Source organism: Cherax quadricarinatus, chromosome 19, assembly GCF_038502225.1.
Source record: "Cherax quadricarinatus isolate ZL_2023a chromosome 19, ASM3850222v1, whole genome shotgun sequence".
NCBI classification, from domain to species: domain Eukaryota; kingdom Metazoa; phylum Arthropoda; class Malacostraca; order Decapoda; family Parastacidae; genus Cherax; species Cherax quadricarinatus.
This window is the reverse complement of record NC_091310.1, coordinates 39663093-39679065: the sequence shown is the minus strand read 5'-3', so window position 1 is coordinate 39679065 and position 15973 is coordinate 39663093. Positions and strand designations below refer to the sequence as shown.

At 38.3% G+C, this 15973-nt stretch overlaps 1 protein-coding gene across 10 annotated transcripts in view; it reads right to left on the bottom strand.

The window, feature by feature from the left end:
* The window catches only part of Adck5 (aarF domain containing kinase 5), a 72116-nt gene that overhangs the window by 31126 nt on the left and 25017 nt on the right, over positions 1-15973 (bottom strand). For 9 of the 10 annotated variants that reach the window (XM_053776166.2, XM_053776164.2, XM_070086695.1 and 6 more), the window contains 3 exons: positions 14524-14655; positions 14218-14383; positions 2883-3053 (listed from right to left, as the gene is read on the bottom strand). In XM_053776166.2, coding sequence (XP_053632141.2) covers positions 2883-3053; positions 14218-14383; positions 14524-14655 — 469 coding nt within the window. The remainder of the gene's footprint in view (positions 1-2882; positions 3054-14217; positions 14384-14523; positions 14656-15973) is intronic. The other variant, XM_053776169.2, reaches the window with a different exon arrangement.

The following is a 15973-nucleotide window of genomic DNA, read 5'->3' as shown; positions in this document are numbered from 1 at the left end:
TTTGTTGAGGACTGTACCATACTTGATGACTGGGCATCATGATACATCAACTCACAAGCCTTTGACTGCACCTTGGTAAGATTATTCAACTGGGGCGGGAGGGAAGAATCTGTACAATTTCTTATACAGTGGACCCCAGACTGACGATATTAATCCATTCCAGAGAGCACATCGTAAGACGAAATTATCGTAAGTCAAATTAATTTTCCCCATAAGAAATAATGGAAATCAAATTAATCCGTTCAGGACACCCAAAAGTATGAAAAAAAAATATTTTACCACATGAAATATACATTTTTCTACATGCAAAGAGAATGATACATGCACAATATATACATATTGTGTAATGAAGAATAAATGACACTTACCTTTATTGAAGATATGGTGGTGAGTGATGGGATGGGAGCAGGGGAGATGATAGCAGTGTATTATTTTTTGGAAGGGGAATCCCCTTCCATAAGGACCATGGTGACTTATTTAGCAGTTACAAGCACTAAAAACACTGGAATAATACAAAATGTTCCAAATGTATGCGTGGAAGCGACCGCACTGGCTCGTAAACATTGGCATCCTAACTGAAGGCAGGGCAGTTGAGGCACGCACAGGCCAGATGGACGCATACGGGACGAATGATGTAAGTCAAGTTTTTCAACGTAGGTCGGGGTCAAATTTTTACGCTGACAAGTATCGTAAGTCAGTTTTATCATAGGCTGAGGCCATCATAAGTCGGAGGTCCACTGTATATAGATCCTCTCTTACTACAGTACCTTCAACTGCACAACAGTCTAGTCTCATAACTACCTTCCAGTCCATCTCCTTACACCATTTTTAAGTAATTTCCTCCTTATCACATACTCCTTCTCTCTACCAATTAACCAAATGCCCTCAAGATTCAAAAAGATATTAATTTTTTTCTGAACATAAATCAGAATTTACATTAACACAAAATTATTATAATCATTCCCATAATTTTTTTGCACATTTTGAATATTAATTATCAAAAAGACACACCAAGACATCCACCTCCAGGATATCTCTCCTAACTTGTATATTTCTATGCAAAAAACACCACAGTAAAATAATTAACAAAGCTAAAATACTGGAGCACTTTCATGCCTATAAACATGCACAACTTCAAAGGAATGCACAACAGCACTTGAATGTTTCTGTTCTCATAATTTTTTCACTGTGATATTTTTCATAAAAGTAATTAAATTTTGTATAATGTATTCCCATTTGATAGTGGAATAATAATTAATTTAAAATTCCATTTTTACATGCATTAATAACAGATTCTGGCACTAAAAATAATGAATCAAATTCAGCTACATTTAATATAAATTGAATAATCTAGAAAGAAATCTCTTGCTTAATAAATACAGCCTCTCCTCACTTAACAATGAAGTTCCGTTCCTAAGACTATGTCGGTAAATGAATTTGTCACTAAGCAAGGACCATACTATAATGGTACTGGGTTTGTGTCAACCATTTTTTATATTGTTTTAATGTCACCTTTGCACCATTTATAAAATTTTTGAGTATATTTTTAAATGTGTATACAGTAGTCTAATGTATACTGTAATAAAGAGAATAGAAGAAATTAGCTCTAATATACATTACTTAGGGATGCATACTGGTCAGAGAGCCCGTCGTAAGTCTGAGTCATAGATAAACGAGAAAGTCACTAAGTGAGGAGAGGCTGTATATTATTTGAATAATAAATATACTATCTGAATTAAAAGTACAACTTTTTGCCATATAATTTAAAAATTATATAGTTTTCAATGTCACATAGTAGTCTATTTCATCATAATCAACATGAAATTAAAACATCTATCCAACATGCATATCATAGTCTATAATTCAATTTTTTTTTTTTTTTTTTTTTTTACCTCAACAACCATCTCCCACCAAGGAAGGGTGATGAAAAAAAATGATACAGATTCACTATTTAGGAACTCTCTTTCCAGAAGTGTGCTGACACAATTCAGATTACCCTCCAACTGCAACATCCCTGTCCCTCCTTCAGAGTGCAGGCACTGCCCTTCTCACTTCCAGCAATCAAGTTCGGCTAACCAATTTCCCTGAATTCCTTCATAAAAGTTACCTTGCTCGCACTCCAACAGCATATCTATTAAAAACCACTTGTCCCCATTTAGTCCTATCTAAAATACTCACACAAACCTGCCGGATACTGAAGCCCCTAAAACTTAAAGCCTCTTTTACCCCCCTCCCACCAACCATTCCTGGGATGACCCCTACCTCTCCTACAGTCCATCCCAGATTTATACACCCTCTTGGTTGGCCTATCTCTCTCCATCCCTCTCTATATGCCCAAACCACCTCAACAGCTCTCTGAATTATATCCTTGGTGACTCCCAGTGCCTTTTAATTTCTACACTCCTAATTCTTTTTATGATATTCACACAACACACTGTTCTCAAACATGACATTTCCCCTGCCTCTAGCTTCCTTCTCCCAGCAGCATTAAAAATTCATGCCTCACTCCTGTATAAAATGTTGGTACCACTATACTATGGTATACTCCCAGTTAGCCTCTGCTGATAAGATTCCCTCATTCTACACATGCCTCAACACCTCCACCCCCCTTTATCCCCCTTCATCTATTCCAGAGTTCACCTTGTCTTTCACAAACCCATCTGCTAACATGTCCATTCCCAAATATCTAAATACATCCACTTCCTCCTCCCCAATCTGGAAGTCAACCTATTATTGCCTAAACTTTGTGTTACTCACATTATCTTGCTCTTCTCTACATTCACGTTTAATTTCCTTCTTTTATATACCCTCCCCAATGTGTCCATCAGACTATGCAACTTCTCTTCAGAATCCCCCAATGTTTGTTTGTACTGTAAACTCACCTGTAACACCTAACTGGGCTGAGTTTTTCTGCATTTCTTTATGGTTTCCCAGGACAATAGCCTTCCATAGGCGGCAGAGTGGCTGTCTGACTGATGTAGGGAGACACTGATACAAGCCATGATCTAGTATAACAATCTCTGCTCCACCGTGTTTACTCCGCCGTATCAAAACTGTAAAATTTCTTTCATTAACAAAATTTACTGATGGATATACAGCAGTTTATTGAAATAATGACAAGGTCAGAATGTTGATCATTCCATATTAGACAAGAATATGCCAATACACTAAAAAAATTACTATACTTTTTAAAAAATTAAAAAATTCTGCACCAATGAAACTGCTTGACATAAAAATTCAGTACTTTTGCCAGCAACCTTCTTTATCTGCTCTTAACCCTTTGAGGGTCAACAGGCCCTCTCTGAGACTTGTTCTCAGGGTCGGCCAAATTTAAAAAAAAAATTATTTTTTCTTATGAAAAGATAGAGAATCTTTTCCCAATCATAATGACACCAAAAGTATGAAATTTGTTGGAAAACTTACGGAATTATGCTCTCGCGAAGTTAGCAGTCTCGAAGATGTTTACACATCGGCGATTTTGCCCATTTGAGCCCTATTTTTGGCCAATTCCAGTGTACTAGTCTACAAAAATCATAACTATTTCTCTAGAACTCCATTTTTTCTATTGAATGAGTACAAGAAACCACCCATTTACTGGTTTCAACTATCCAATACAGTGGTCAAAATTTAGCAATTTTGCCAATTTCACACAAATTTCAAAAGATGCCAATTTCCAAATAGGGTCCAGAATAAACAAGAAAGACATTCCTGGCACTAAAATAACATTACCTCTGTTCATTAGTCACATCCCCAGGCCCCTCTTATATTTCTTTGGCTTTCCACTTTCAATTTTTATTCTTACAAAAAATAGAAGATTTACTGTTATGCAGACAACTGCATTAGTGTACAAATGGTATAAATAATATCAGCGCACTTGTGAAATAATATTAGACTCACTAGTTGATGTGTATTGGACGCTTCGCATGATTTGTTTACTTTTGAACTTCGGTAAAAATCGAACATTTCTGCTACTTTGAGCTCAATTTCAAGGTACTTTTCATTGTAAAACCAGTCCAAATCATCTCAATTTCTGTAATATGTCTTACATTCTATAAAATGAGACCAGGAAAACTAGAATACAACAATAAATACCAAACGAAAATACAGTGCAAAGTCGCTGTTTTATTCCAAAAACACGGTCAAAGTTTTTTTTTTCTCATTATGCACTGTGTGCTGCAGGATTTTTTTTATACTGTGCAAACTGACCACATAGACCCATTCTTTCATATGTAGGACTACCAGCTTTCTCCCACTAGATTTGAGGGCGCTAGAATTTAGGCATACTAGTACATCAAAAACCCTGGGTCGTAAGCTGTATTAGTACGGCCGAAACCCTCAAAGGGTTAAGAGATACTAGAGGATACAACACTATTGATCCAATTATTTTTTACATTAATAAGTCTGAAGTTTGCCTGAAATGCTCTGCATATTAACCCTGAAACTGTCCATACATAGATATACGTACTGTACGTGCATGTACAGTATATCTATGTATGGACAGTACATTTACGTATATCTACGTATTTTTCATTCCTTCAAATTTGGCGCCATAGGCCTGATTCACCTAGACATGAAAGAATGGGTGTGTGCACTATAAAAAAAAATTGGGGACCACTTAGTACCTTGTGGGAGCACCAGTTCAACTGAGTGCCAGCTAGAGCAAAAACATGGCAAACGCCAGTGATTCATTGATGTCATTTCATATTAACACTCACATTTTAAGAGGAAAGTAAAAATAGGTTAGATAAATGCATGAGTGGGAGTGGGTGGGTGTGAGTTGGACCTGAGTAGCTTGTGCTACTAGGTCAGATGTCGTGCTCCTTCTTTCAGTGGATGTGACCTGACTAGGTGGGTCACTGGTCTAAGCCGGGGGTGACATGGACCTGCCTTGCATGGGCCAGTAGGTCTGCTGCAGTGTTCCTTCTTTCTTATATTTTTATGTGTTTGGCTGGCTGGCTTTGGCTGTTTCTGTCTGTATCTGTCTATATCTCTGTCTCTCACATGTACTCATAAATACAATTATACATAATGTAAATTACCTAGGATAACCCAAAAATTCCAGGCCAAGTGCTATACAGTGTTTGTAGATATAAGACATAAATAAACATGGTGCAAATAATAGCAGTGTCACTTGCTCAGCAATCAGGGAGCAGGCCATACACCACAAACCAACAGGTTTACTAGCCACTCCTTGAGACAGAGACAAGCAGATGGAAAGACAGACACACACAGGCAGATGAAAAGACAGATAAGCAGAACTAGACAGACAGATAGATATACAGATAGACAGACTGACAGACAGACATACAAAGACATGCTTGTGTGCAAGAGTAAAAACATATAAAGGCAAGGTTACCCCTCCAGCAGCACACATTCATCAAATGTCACTTGTTATCTGACGCTTGTCAGCACCATTCTTCAAGGTGTTCCTGTTATACTCCAGGCACACACAGAAGACAGAAAGACAGATAAGCTGAACTGGACAGACAGATAAGCAGAGCTAGGCAGACAGACAGATAGATGTACAGATAGACAGACAGATAGATAGACTGACAGACAGACAGATAGACTGACAGACAGACAGACTGACACATACAGAGACATGTTTGTGTGCAAAAGTAAAAACATATAAAGGCAAGGTTCCCTCCAGCAGGGCACATTCATCAAATGTCACTTATCTGACCCTTGTCATAACACCATTCTTCAAGGAGTTTCTTACTTCAGCATGTCTAAAACATTGCTAGGACCTATAAATACTTTGTATATATTTCTAGACAATAGTAAATGACCAGAGCAGGTGAAAATGTTCACCTGGCAGTGTGACTGTTACAATTTGAGTACTATTTCAGTACATAATATTAGTGTCAGAACAAAGATTGGCTATGAAATCGCAAGAACTATTATAAATTGTAATTATCAGAACATAAAAATTATATAAATTAAAATAAAAACGAGAAAAAAAGGTAAATCGGCAACACTTCTGCAAGAGGCAGGACTGGATGTTGCCATCAGGTGAGCATCCAGAGCTAACTTCATGGTCTTATATCTTGGTAAGTACTGGTCCTAATTTTTTTTTTTTGGTCTTACACTACACAGAAAATTGCCCTCTTTAATTTAAAAACAAAAAACAATTTTTTTATTTTTCAAAATATTTGGAGCGCCACGCAGGTGAACGTAAATCTACGTTTGGACAGTTTAAGGGTTAAGGGGCTTTCTGCATGAACACCTAAATGTCATTCAACCTCTGTACAAACCTTGTATCATGCTGAAAGAGAATCCTAATCTTAATCTTAACAGTTCCTTTACTGAGATGAACAATTCTCATTGTTATGTTGTAATAGACTAACATGTTGGTTTTGCAGCTATAAATGTAAATTTTATAGTCATCCTCAAAAGCAGTAAAATAAAATATTCTCAGTATCAAATTACTCACCATCAGTAAAAGTTTCTTAATCAAATGTAACATTACTAGATTATTAGAAGAAGAAGAAGAAGAAGAAGAAGAAGAAGAAGCAGCAGCAGCAGCAGCAGCAGCAGCAGCAGCAGCAGCAGCAGCAGCAGCAGCAGCAGCAGCAGCAGCAGCAGCAGCAGCAGCAGCAGCAGCAGCAGCAGCAGCAGCAGCAGCAGCAGCAGCAGCAGCAGCAGCAGCAGCAGCAGCAGCAGCAGCAGCAGCAGCAGCAGCAGCAGCAGCAGCAGCAGCAGCAGCAGCAGCAGCAGCAGCAGCAGCAGCAGCAGCAGCAGCAGCAGCAGCAGCAGCAGCAGCAGCAGCAGCAGCAGCAGCAGCAGCAGCAGCAGCAGCAGCAGCAGCAGCAGCAGCAGCAGCAGCAGCAGCAGCAGCAGCAGCAGCAGCAGCAGCAGCAGCAGCAGCAGCAGCAGCAGCAGCAGCAGCAGCAGCAGCAGCAGCAGCAGCAGCAGCAGCAGCAGCAGCAGCAGCAGCAGCAGCAGCAGCAGCAGCAGCAGCAGCAGCAGCAGCAGCAGCAGCAGCAGCAGCAGCAGCAGCAGCAGCAGCAGCAGCAGCAGCAGCAGCAGCAGCAGCAGCAGCAGCAGCAGCAGCAGCAGCAGCAGCAGCAGCAGCAGCAGCAGCAGCAGCAGCAGCAGCAGCAGCAGCAGCAGCAGCAGCAGCAGCAGCAGCAGCAGCAGCAGCAGCAGCAGCAGCAGCAGCAGCAGCAGCAGCAGCAGCAGCAGCAGCAGCAGCAGCAGCAGCAGCAGCAGCAGCAGCAGCAGCAGCAGCAGCAGCAGCAGCAGCAGCAGCAGCAGCAGCAGCAGCAATAATAATAATAATAATAATAGTAGTAGTAGTAATAATAGTAATAGTAGTAGTAATAATAGTAATAGTAGTAGTAATAATAGTAATAGTAGTAGTAGTAGTAGTAACAGTAGTAGTAGTAGTAGTAGTAGTAATAATAGTAGTAGTAGTAGTAATAATAGTAGTAGTAGTAGTAGTAGTAACAGTAGTAATAGTAGTAGTAATAGAAGTAGTAATAGAAGTAGTAATAGTAGTAGTAGCAGTAATAGTAGTAATAGTAGTAGTAATAGCAGTAGTATTAGTAGTAATAGTAGTAGTAATAGCAGTAATAGTAGCAGTAATAGTAGTACAGTAGTAGTAATAGCAATAGTAGTAATAGTAGTAGCAGTAATAATAACAGTGTAAGTAGCAGGAGTAATAATAATAATAATAACAATATTTTTTTAACACCAGCTGTCTCCCACCGATGTATGGTGACCTGAAAAAAAAAGAAACACCTTTACCATTATTCGCTTGCCAGAGGCACACAAATACCACAGTTTAGATGCTCCTCCAAACAGTAAATACCCCTGAATCCCTTCAGAAAATGTTACCTTGCTCACACTCCAACAGCTCATTAAGTTCCAAAAACTATTTGCCTCCACTCACTCCTATTTAACATGCTCACATAGACTGCTAGATGTTCAAGCCCCTTACACACAAAACCTCCTTTATCCCATCCCCTCCAACCTTGCCTAAGGGCGACCCCTACCCCGCCTTCCCTCCACTACAGATTATACACTCTCGAAGTCATCCTATTTTGCTCCATCCTCTCTAAATGTCCAAACCACTTCAACAACCCCTCATCAGCCCTCTGGATAATACTTTTAGTAACCCCGCACCTCCTTCTAATTTCCAAGCTACAAATTCTCTGCATAATATTTGCACCACACATTGCCTTCAGACACATTTCCACTGCCTCCAGCCTCCTTACTGCAACAGTCACAACTTGTGTTTCACACCCATATAAGTGCTGGTACCATTATACTCTCATACATTTCCCTTTTTGCTTCCATGGATAACATTCATTGTCTCCACAGACACCTCAATGCACCATCCACCTTTTTTACCTTGTCAATTTTATGGTTCACCTCAGCTTCAAAAGACCAAATCACCAAGAAGTCCACTCACAAATATTTGAACACATTCACTTCCTCCATACTTCCTCCTTCCAATCTAATATTCAATCTTCCATTACCTAAATCATTTGTTACTGTCATTACCTTGCTCTTTCCTATGTTCACTTTTAATTTCCTTCTTTTACATCCCCATATCGGACATAGACCGGGATATAAGCCACAGTGCCGTGTCTTCCTTTGCAGGTGACACTTGAATCTGCATGACAGTGTCCTCCATTGAAGACACTGCAAGGTTCCAGGCAGACATCAACCAAATCTTTAAATGGGCTGCAGAAAACAATATGAATTCAATGATGAGAAATTTCAACTATTCCGATATGGTAAACGTGAGGAAATTAAAATTTCACTGGAGTATAAAACAAATTCCAACCGCACAATAGAGCGAAAAACTAACATCAAAGCCCTGGGAGTGATCATGTCGGAAGATCTCACCTTCAAGGACCATAATATTGTATCAATCGCATCTGCTAGAAAAATGACAGGATGGATAATGAGAACATTCAAAACCAGGGATGCCAAGCCCATGATGACACTCTTCAGGTTGCTTGTTCTATCTAAGCTGGAATATTGCTGCACACTAACAGCACCTTTCAAGGCAGGTGAAATTGCTGACCTAGAAAATGTACAGAGAACCTTCATAGTACACATAATTGAGATAAAACACCTCAATTACTGGGAATGCTTGAAGTTCCAAAACCTGTACTCTCTAGAACACAGGAGCAAGAGATACATGATTATATACACTTGGAAAATCATAGAGGGATTAGTACCAAACTTACACACGAAAATCACTCCCTATGAAAGCAAAAGACTCGGCAAATGATGCAACATCCCCCCAATGAAAAGAAGGGGTGCCATTTGCACGTTAAGAGACAACACGATAAGTGTTAGGGGCCCAAGACTGTTCAACTGCCTCCCAGCATACATAAGGGGGATTACCGATAGACCCCTGGCTGTCTTCAAGCAGGCACTGGACAAGCACCTAAAGTCAGTACCTGACCAGCCGGGCTGTGGTTCGTACACTGGATTGCATGGGGCCAGTAGTAACAGCCTGGTTGATCAGGCCCTGATCCACCATGAGGCCTGGTCACAGACCAGTCCATGGGTGCATTGAACCCTGGAACTCTCTCCAGGCAAACTCTGGGTAAACCCTCCCAAATTCATCCACCAGCCTCTGCAACTTCTCTTCAGAATCGCTCAAAAACACTGTCAGCAGCAAACAGCAATTGCAACAACTCCCACTTTATATTAGATTCTGGATATTTTAATCCCACACCTCTTCCCAACACCCCAGCATTCACTTTTACAACCCCATCAATTAATATATTAAACAACAATGGTGAAATCATGCATCTCTGTCTAGGGTATACCTTTACTGAAAAACAATCTCTCTCTCTCCTACATACCCTAACTGCTTTCAGTACCTACCGCCTATTTCATTCACTTGCAACACCTTCAACATTGCTCCCCTATTCACCCTATCATATGCCTTTCCTAAATCCATGAATGCCAAAACTTCTTTACTGTTATCTAAATATTTTTCACTTATATGCTTCTATGTAAACACTTGGTCTACACATCCCTTACCCTTCTTAACCCTTTGAGGGTCGACAGGCCCTCTCCGAGACTCGTTCTCAGGGTCGGCCAAATTTAAAAAAAAAAAAATTCTCTTATGAAAAGACAGGGAATCTTTTCCCGATCATAATGACACCAAAAGTTTGAAATTTGATGGAAAACTTGCAGAATTATGCTCTCGCGAAGTTAGCGGTCTCGGCGATGTTTACGCATTAGCGATTTTGCCCACTTTGAGCCCCATTTTCGGCCAATTCCACTATACTAGTCGACAAAAAACATGAATATTTCGCTAGAACTCCATTTTTTCTATCGAATGAGTGCAAGAAACCACCCATTTATCAATTTCAACTATCCAGTACAGTGGTCAGAATTTAGCAATTTTGCCAATTTCACACAAATTTCAAAAGATACCAATTTCCGAATAGGGTCCAGAATAAACAAGAAAGACATTCCTGGCACTAAAATGACATTTCCTCTGTTCATTAGTCACGTCTCAAGGCCCCTCTTATATTCTTTTGCTTTCCACTTTGAATTTTTATTCTCACAAAAAATAAAAGATTTACTGTTATGCAGACTACTGCATTAGTGTAAAAAATGGTATAAATAATATTGGCGCACTTGCAAAAGAATATTAGACTCACCAGTTGACGTGTATTGGAACCTTGGCATGATTTGTTTACTTTTGAGCTTTGGTAAAAATCAAACATTTCTGCTACTTTGAGCGCAATTTCAAGGTACTTTTCATTGTAAAACCAGTCAAAATCATCTCAATTTCTGTAATATGTCTTACATTCTATAAAATGAGACCAAGAAAACTAGAATACAACAATAAATACCATACGAAAATACAGTGCAAAGTGGCTGTTTTATTCCAAAAAAACGGTCACAGTTTTTTTTTTCTCATTATGCACTGTGTGCTGCAGGATTTTTTTTATACTGTGCACACTGACCACATAGACCCATTCTTTCATATGTAGGCCTACCAGCTTTCTCCCACTAGATTTGAGGGCGCTAGAATTTAGGCGTACTAGTACGTCAAAAACCCTGGGGTCGTAAGCCATACTAGTACGGCCGAAACCCTCAAAGGGTTAAAGCCTCCTTGTTTATCTGTGATCCTGCTTTCCATCTTACTCTTAATTCTTCCAATAATAACTCTTACCATACACTTTACAGGCTTATTCTCCTATAATTTTTAGACTTTTTCTTAAAATATGTATTACCTATTACCAAACCTTTTTTCTATACAAAGTTCAATCAAAGGTCCCTGTTATCATTTACCCGACACCCTAACTTACTTACCGCTCCCTCTAAAAGTTTTTCCCATTTGAGCTTTAGGTCCACCACAATTACTCTCTCACTTGGTTCAGAACTTGCTAAACACTCACTTAACATTTCCCATAATCTCTTTCTCTGTCCTCTATACTCCTCTCTTCTCCAGGTGCATAAACACTTTTGCATCTGACCCTTATTTTAATCGACATAATCTTTGAGTTCATACATTTATATTCCCTCTTTTCCTGCCATAACTGATCCCTCAACATTATTGCTACTCCTTCCCCAGCTCTAACTCTCAGACACACCTGACCTAATCTAATTTATTTCTTCTCACTGAAACTCTCCTAACCTCTTCAGCTCTGTTTTGCCTAGAGCTAGGATATCCAGCTTCTTTTCATTCATAACATTGACAATCATATCTTTTTTTACCATTTGTACTACATCCACACACATTCAAACATCCCTACTTTACAAAGTTTTTCTTCTTATATTAAGTAATTTATACAGGGGAAAGGGTTATTAGCTCCTTGCTCTAGGCATTTTAGTTGCCTTTTACAACACGCATGGCTTATGGAGGAAGGATTCTTTTACACTTCCCCATAGAGAAAAGAATTTCAGCAGTCCATCAGACCAGGTTGTAATAATAATAATTTTATTTATATTCATAATATATACACGGTAAAATAAACTGAGATCTCAAAGTATACACAACATTTTGGGCAAACTTAGATTAGGACAAGAACTACTGAACACTAAAAGATCATGTAGTTTTGAACTTTTCTATGATGAAGAGTCTAACAGAGCAACTTAAGAATATCTGATATACTATCATAAAGGCCATAATTCACTTGAACAATAACATCAAAAATACATTTATCCTAAAAGAGGGAGCAAATTAAATTCAGTCTATTTACTCTGCAAGATGCACACCTTTCAAGTGTATATACACTGCTGAAAATTAGACATATGCAGAAGGCTCTCCACCATAGTCTCTATGTAATCATTTTCCTCTGCTTGACTAAGATTCCAAACTTTTTGTGTACAGAGTAGCAAATAGTAGGGGTAAATCTGACATCTGAACTTTAGTAAAAGAATGCCATACAACACTAAATTTTTTTCCAACAAACCGGCCATATCTCACCAAGGAAGCGTGACCTAAAAAGAAAAGCAAAGGTTTTTCTTTTTAAATTTGGTAATTTATACAGGAGAAGGAGTTACTAGCTCCTTGCTCTCAGCATTTTAGTCACCTCTTAATACATGCATGGCTTATGGAGGAAGAATTTGTTCCACTTCCCTATGGAGATCAGAGGAAATAAAGAAGAACAAAAACTATTAAGAAAATAGAAGAAAACCCGGATGGATGGATGGATGGATATGTATGTACATACGTATATGTGTGTGTGTGTGTGTGTGTGTGTGTGTGTGTGTGTGTGTGTGTGTGTGTGTGTGTGTGTGTGTGTGTGTGTGTGTGTGTGTGTGTGTGTGTGCGCGCGAGTGCGTGCGTGCGTGTGTGTGTAGTATGACCTAAGTACAAAAAGTAGCAAGATATACCTGGTATCCCACGTGTTTATGACAACACCATTTATGCATTAACCCTTTGACTGTCGAGGTCGTATATATACGTCTTACGAGGTACTGTGTTTGACATATATATACTCATAAATTCTAGCGGCTTCAAATCAAGCAGGAGAAAGCTGGTAGGCCCACATGTGAGAGAATGGGTCTGTGTGGTCAGTGTGCACCATATAAAAAAAATCCTGGAGCATGCAGTGCATAATGAGAAAAAAAAACTCCGACCGTTTTTTTTAATTAAAATGCAGACTTTGTGGTTTATTTTCGTATAGTATTTATGGTTGTATTCTCATTTTCTTGGTCTCATTTGATAGAATGGAAAACATATTATAGAAATAGAGGTGATTTTGATTGATTTTACTATAAAAAGAACCTGGAAATGGAGCTCAAAGTAGGGGAAATGTTTGATTTTTGCCGATGTTCAAAAGTAAACAAATGATGTCATTGTCCAATAAATGCCCAATTAGCCATTCTAATATGCAGTCATGAATGGGTTGATGTTATTTATACAATTATTACAGTATTGCAGTAGTCTGCATAACAGTAAATCTTCTATTTTTTGTTTGAATAAAAATTCAAAATAGAAAGCAAGAGTAATATCATAGGGGCCTGGAGACGTGACTGATGAACAAAGAAAATGTTATTTTAGAGCCAGGAATGTCTGCATTGTTCATTCTGGACCTTATTTTGAAATTGTCATATTTTTTAATTTTCGTGAAATTGGCCAAATTGCAAATTTCTGACCACGTTATTGGGTAGATTAAATCGGTAAATGGGCAGTTTCTTGTACTCAATCGATAGAAAAAATAGAGTTCTAAAGAAATAGCTATGAGTTTGGTCAAGTGGAACAATGGAATTAGCCGAAAATAGGGCTCAAAGTGGGCGAAATCGCCGATTTGTAAATATCGCCGAGGTCGCTAACTTCGCGAGAGCGTAATTCCGTCAGTTTTCTATCAAATTTCACGTTTTTGGTGTCATTACAATCGGGAAAAGATTCTCTATCATTTCATAAGAAAAAATAATTTTTTTTTTTAAATTTTGCGACACTAGGAGACACTTCAGGATTGGGGGTTGCAACAGTCAAAGGGGTTAATTTCTACATGATAAAAAGTGATTTTAAGTTGTATTAATTTCTATGTGCAAACAATTATATTTTAAGGTATTTTTACCACTTCAAATATACATGTATAGTACATTCATTGAAATCATTCATTAAACAAAGCTTAACCATTTGCATGAATTATGATCTCTAAAACCTGATTAAAAAATGACTGTACAATATTTAAATTAAACTCATTGACTTTTACAGATGACCTTCCAAATTTTTTTTTTCCTTTTAATGTTTACTTGCATTAACAAAATACTACTCACCATTGCCTGGATGTGGATCTGCATGCACAAACCCAGTGTGGAATATTTGCTCAGCAAAGGCATTGATTAGCTTCTTATCTACATCCTCCAGGGTCACCCCATCTTCCTTTATGTTCCCTATGTCACTTACACAGTGGCCATGAATAAATTCGGCAGTTAAAACTCTCTGTAAAAAAAACATAAAATATCAACCTAACACAAAGCTGAAAAAAGAAAATAAGTTGAAAATCACTATGAAATACGGTGATTAATCAGTAGTTTCTCTCTACAAAAGCAATGGCCAAAACTTTTCCTTTTCCAACTTACCTTGCTACAGAGGTCCCAGTGAACCTTCGGAACATGCACATAGGAGAATTTGGCAAGGTCCTTTGCACAGCGTTCACTATTGTGTCCTTCGTTAATGAAGTCTAGCTCCTGCTCTAAGGTGCCCTTTAGGTCCTGCCATCAAGTCAATAATGCATTACACAATGTTCCAAGAAAATTCCAGAGTACTGTACATCATACTGGTGATACAATATAATGACAAAATAAAGAAATTTAGATGATTTACCAATTTAAATACAAAAATGCCAAATTATTTAATCAATACTGAATCAGTCATTCATTGGTATTTTATGCACTTCTGGTTATTCTAGTTCTCATAAAGTATTATAAATTCATACCTTTGTGCATGTTTCTTTCTTGTCCCTAAAATCATCTTCCAGACGAGCTAGTTATTGTTTTAAATAAGGCGAACCTAGTACAGCCTCTCCTCACTTAGCGATGTACTCGTTTACCGACGCCTTGGACTTACAACGGGCTCTCTGACCAGTATGCATACCTAAATAATGTATATTAGAGCTGATTTATACTACTGTATAAACATTTAAGAATATACCAGAAATGTTATAAATGGTGCAAAGGTAACATTAAAACAATATCAGAGATGGGTGACACAGACCCACTACCATTATAGTATGCCCCTCACTTAGCGATGAATTCATTTACCGACATAGTCTTACGAACAGAACTCCGTCATTAAGTGAGGAGAGGCTGTATTGTACATACTGTAAAACTAAAGTTTTCACTGCCTCCCACATAGATCTACATTATTGAAACCAGTACTGATCATGTAGATCTACACCTTAAGTGCAGTACATCAAATATGCTGTTAGTGATTAATTTTGGCCTAGATATGAGTAAATGGATCTGGGTAGTGGGTGTGCACAGTATAAAAAAAAATCTGCTCCACAGTACATGATGGGAAAAGCAAACCTCTGACTTCATATTGGGTTTAAAATAGTGACTTTGAGGTATTTTCCAAGGTGGTTTTATGGTTTTATTGGCTGTTTCTTGAAAGAATGGAAAACATGCTAGTGCAGTAGAGATTATTTTAATCAATTTCATACCTGAAGCATCTTGAAATAAGCCTCAAAGTGGCAGAAACATTCAATTTTTGGAAATTTTCCTGAGGATGAGTAAGCCCCCCAAGTCTGTTTTGTAGGTTTTTACTATGCCTGCTTCAATTATTGAGAAGCCTAAACCATGACCAATCATTCTTGGCTATCTTTTATTATCAGAGAAGGTAAACACTGATTTTTTTGTGTGTGATGTTGGATTCAAAATGGAGGGTAAGTGTTATATAGGAGCTGCCTGGGACAAGATTAATAAGTAGAGAACAGATTGCTTTAGTAACTAGAAATGCCTACAGTGTTTATTTAGGACTTTATTTAAACTGGAATTTGTTAAATTTTGTGTAAAATTGGCCAAATTACTA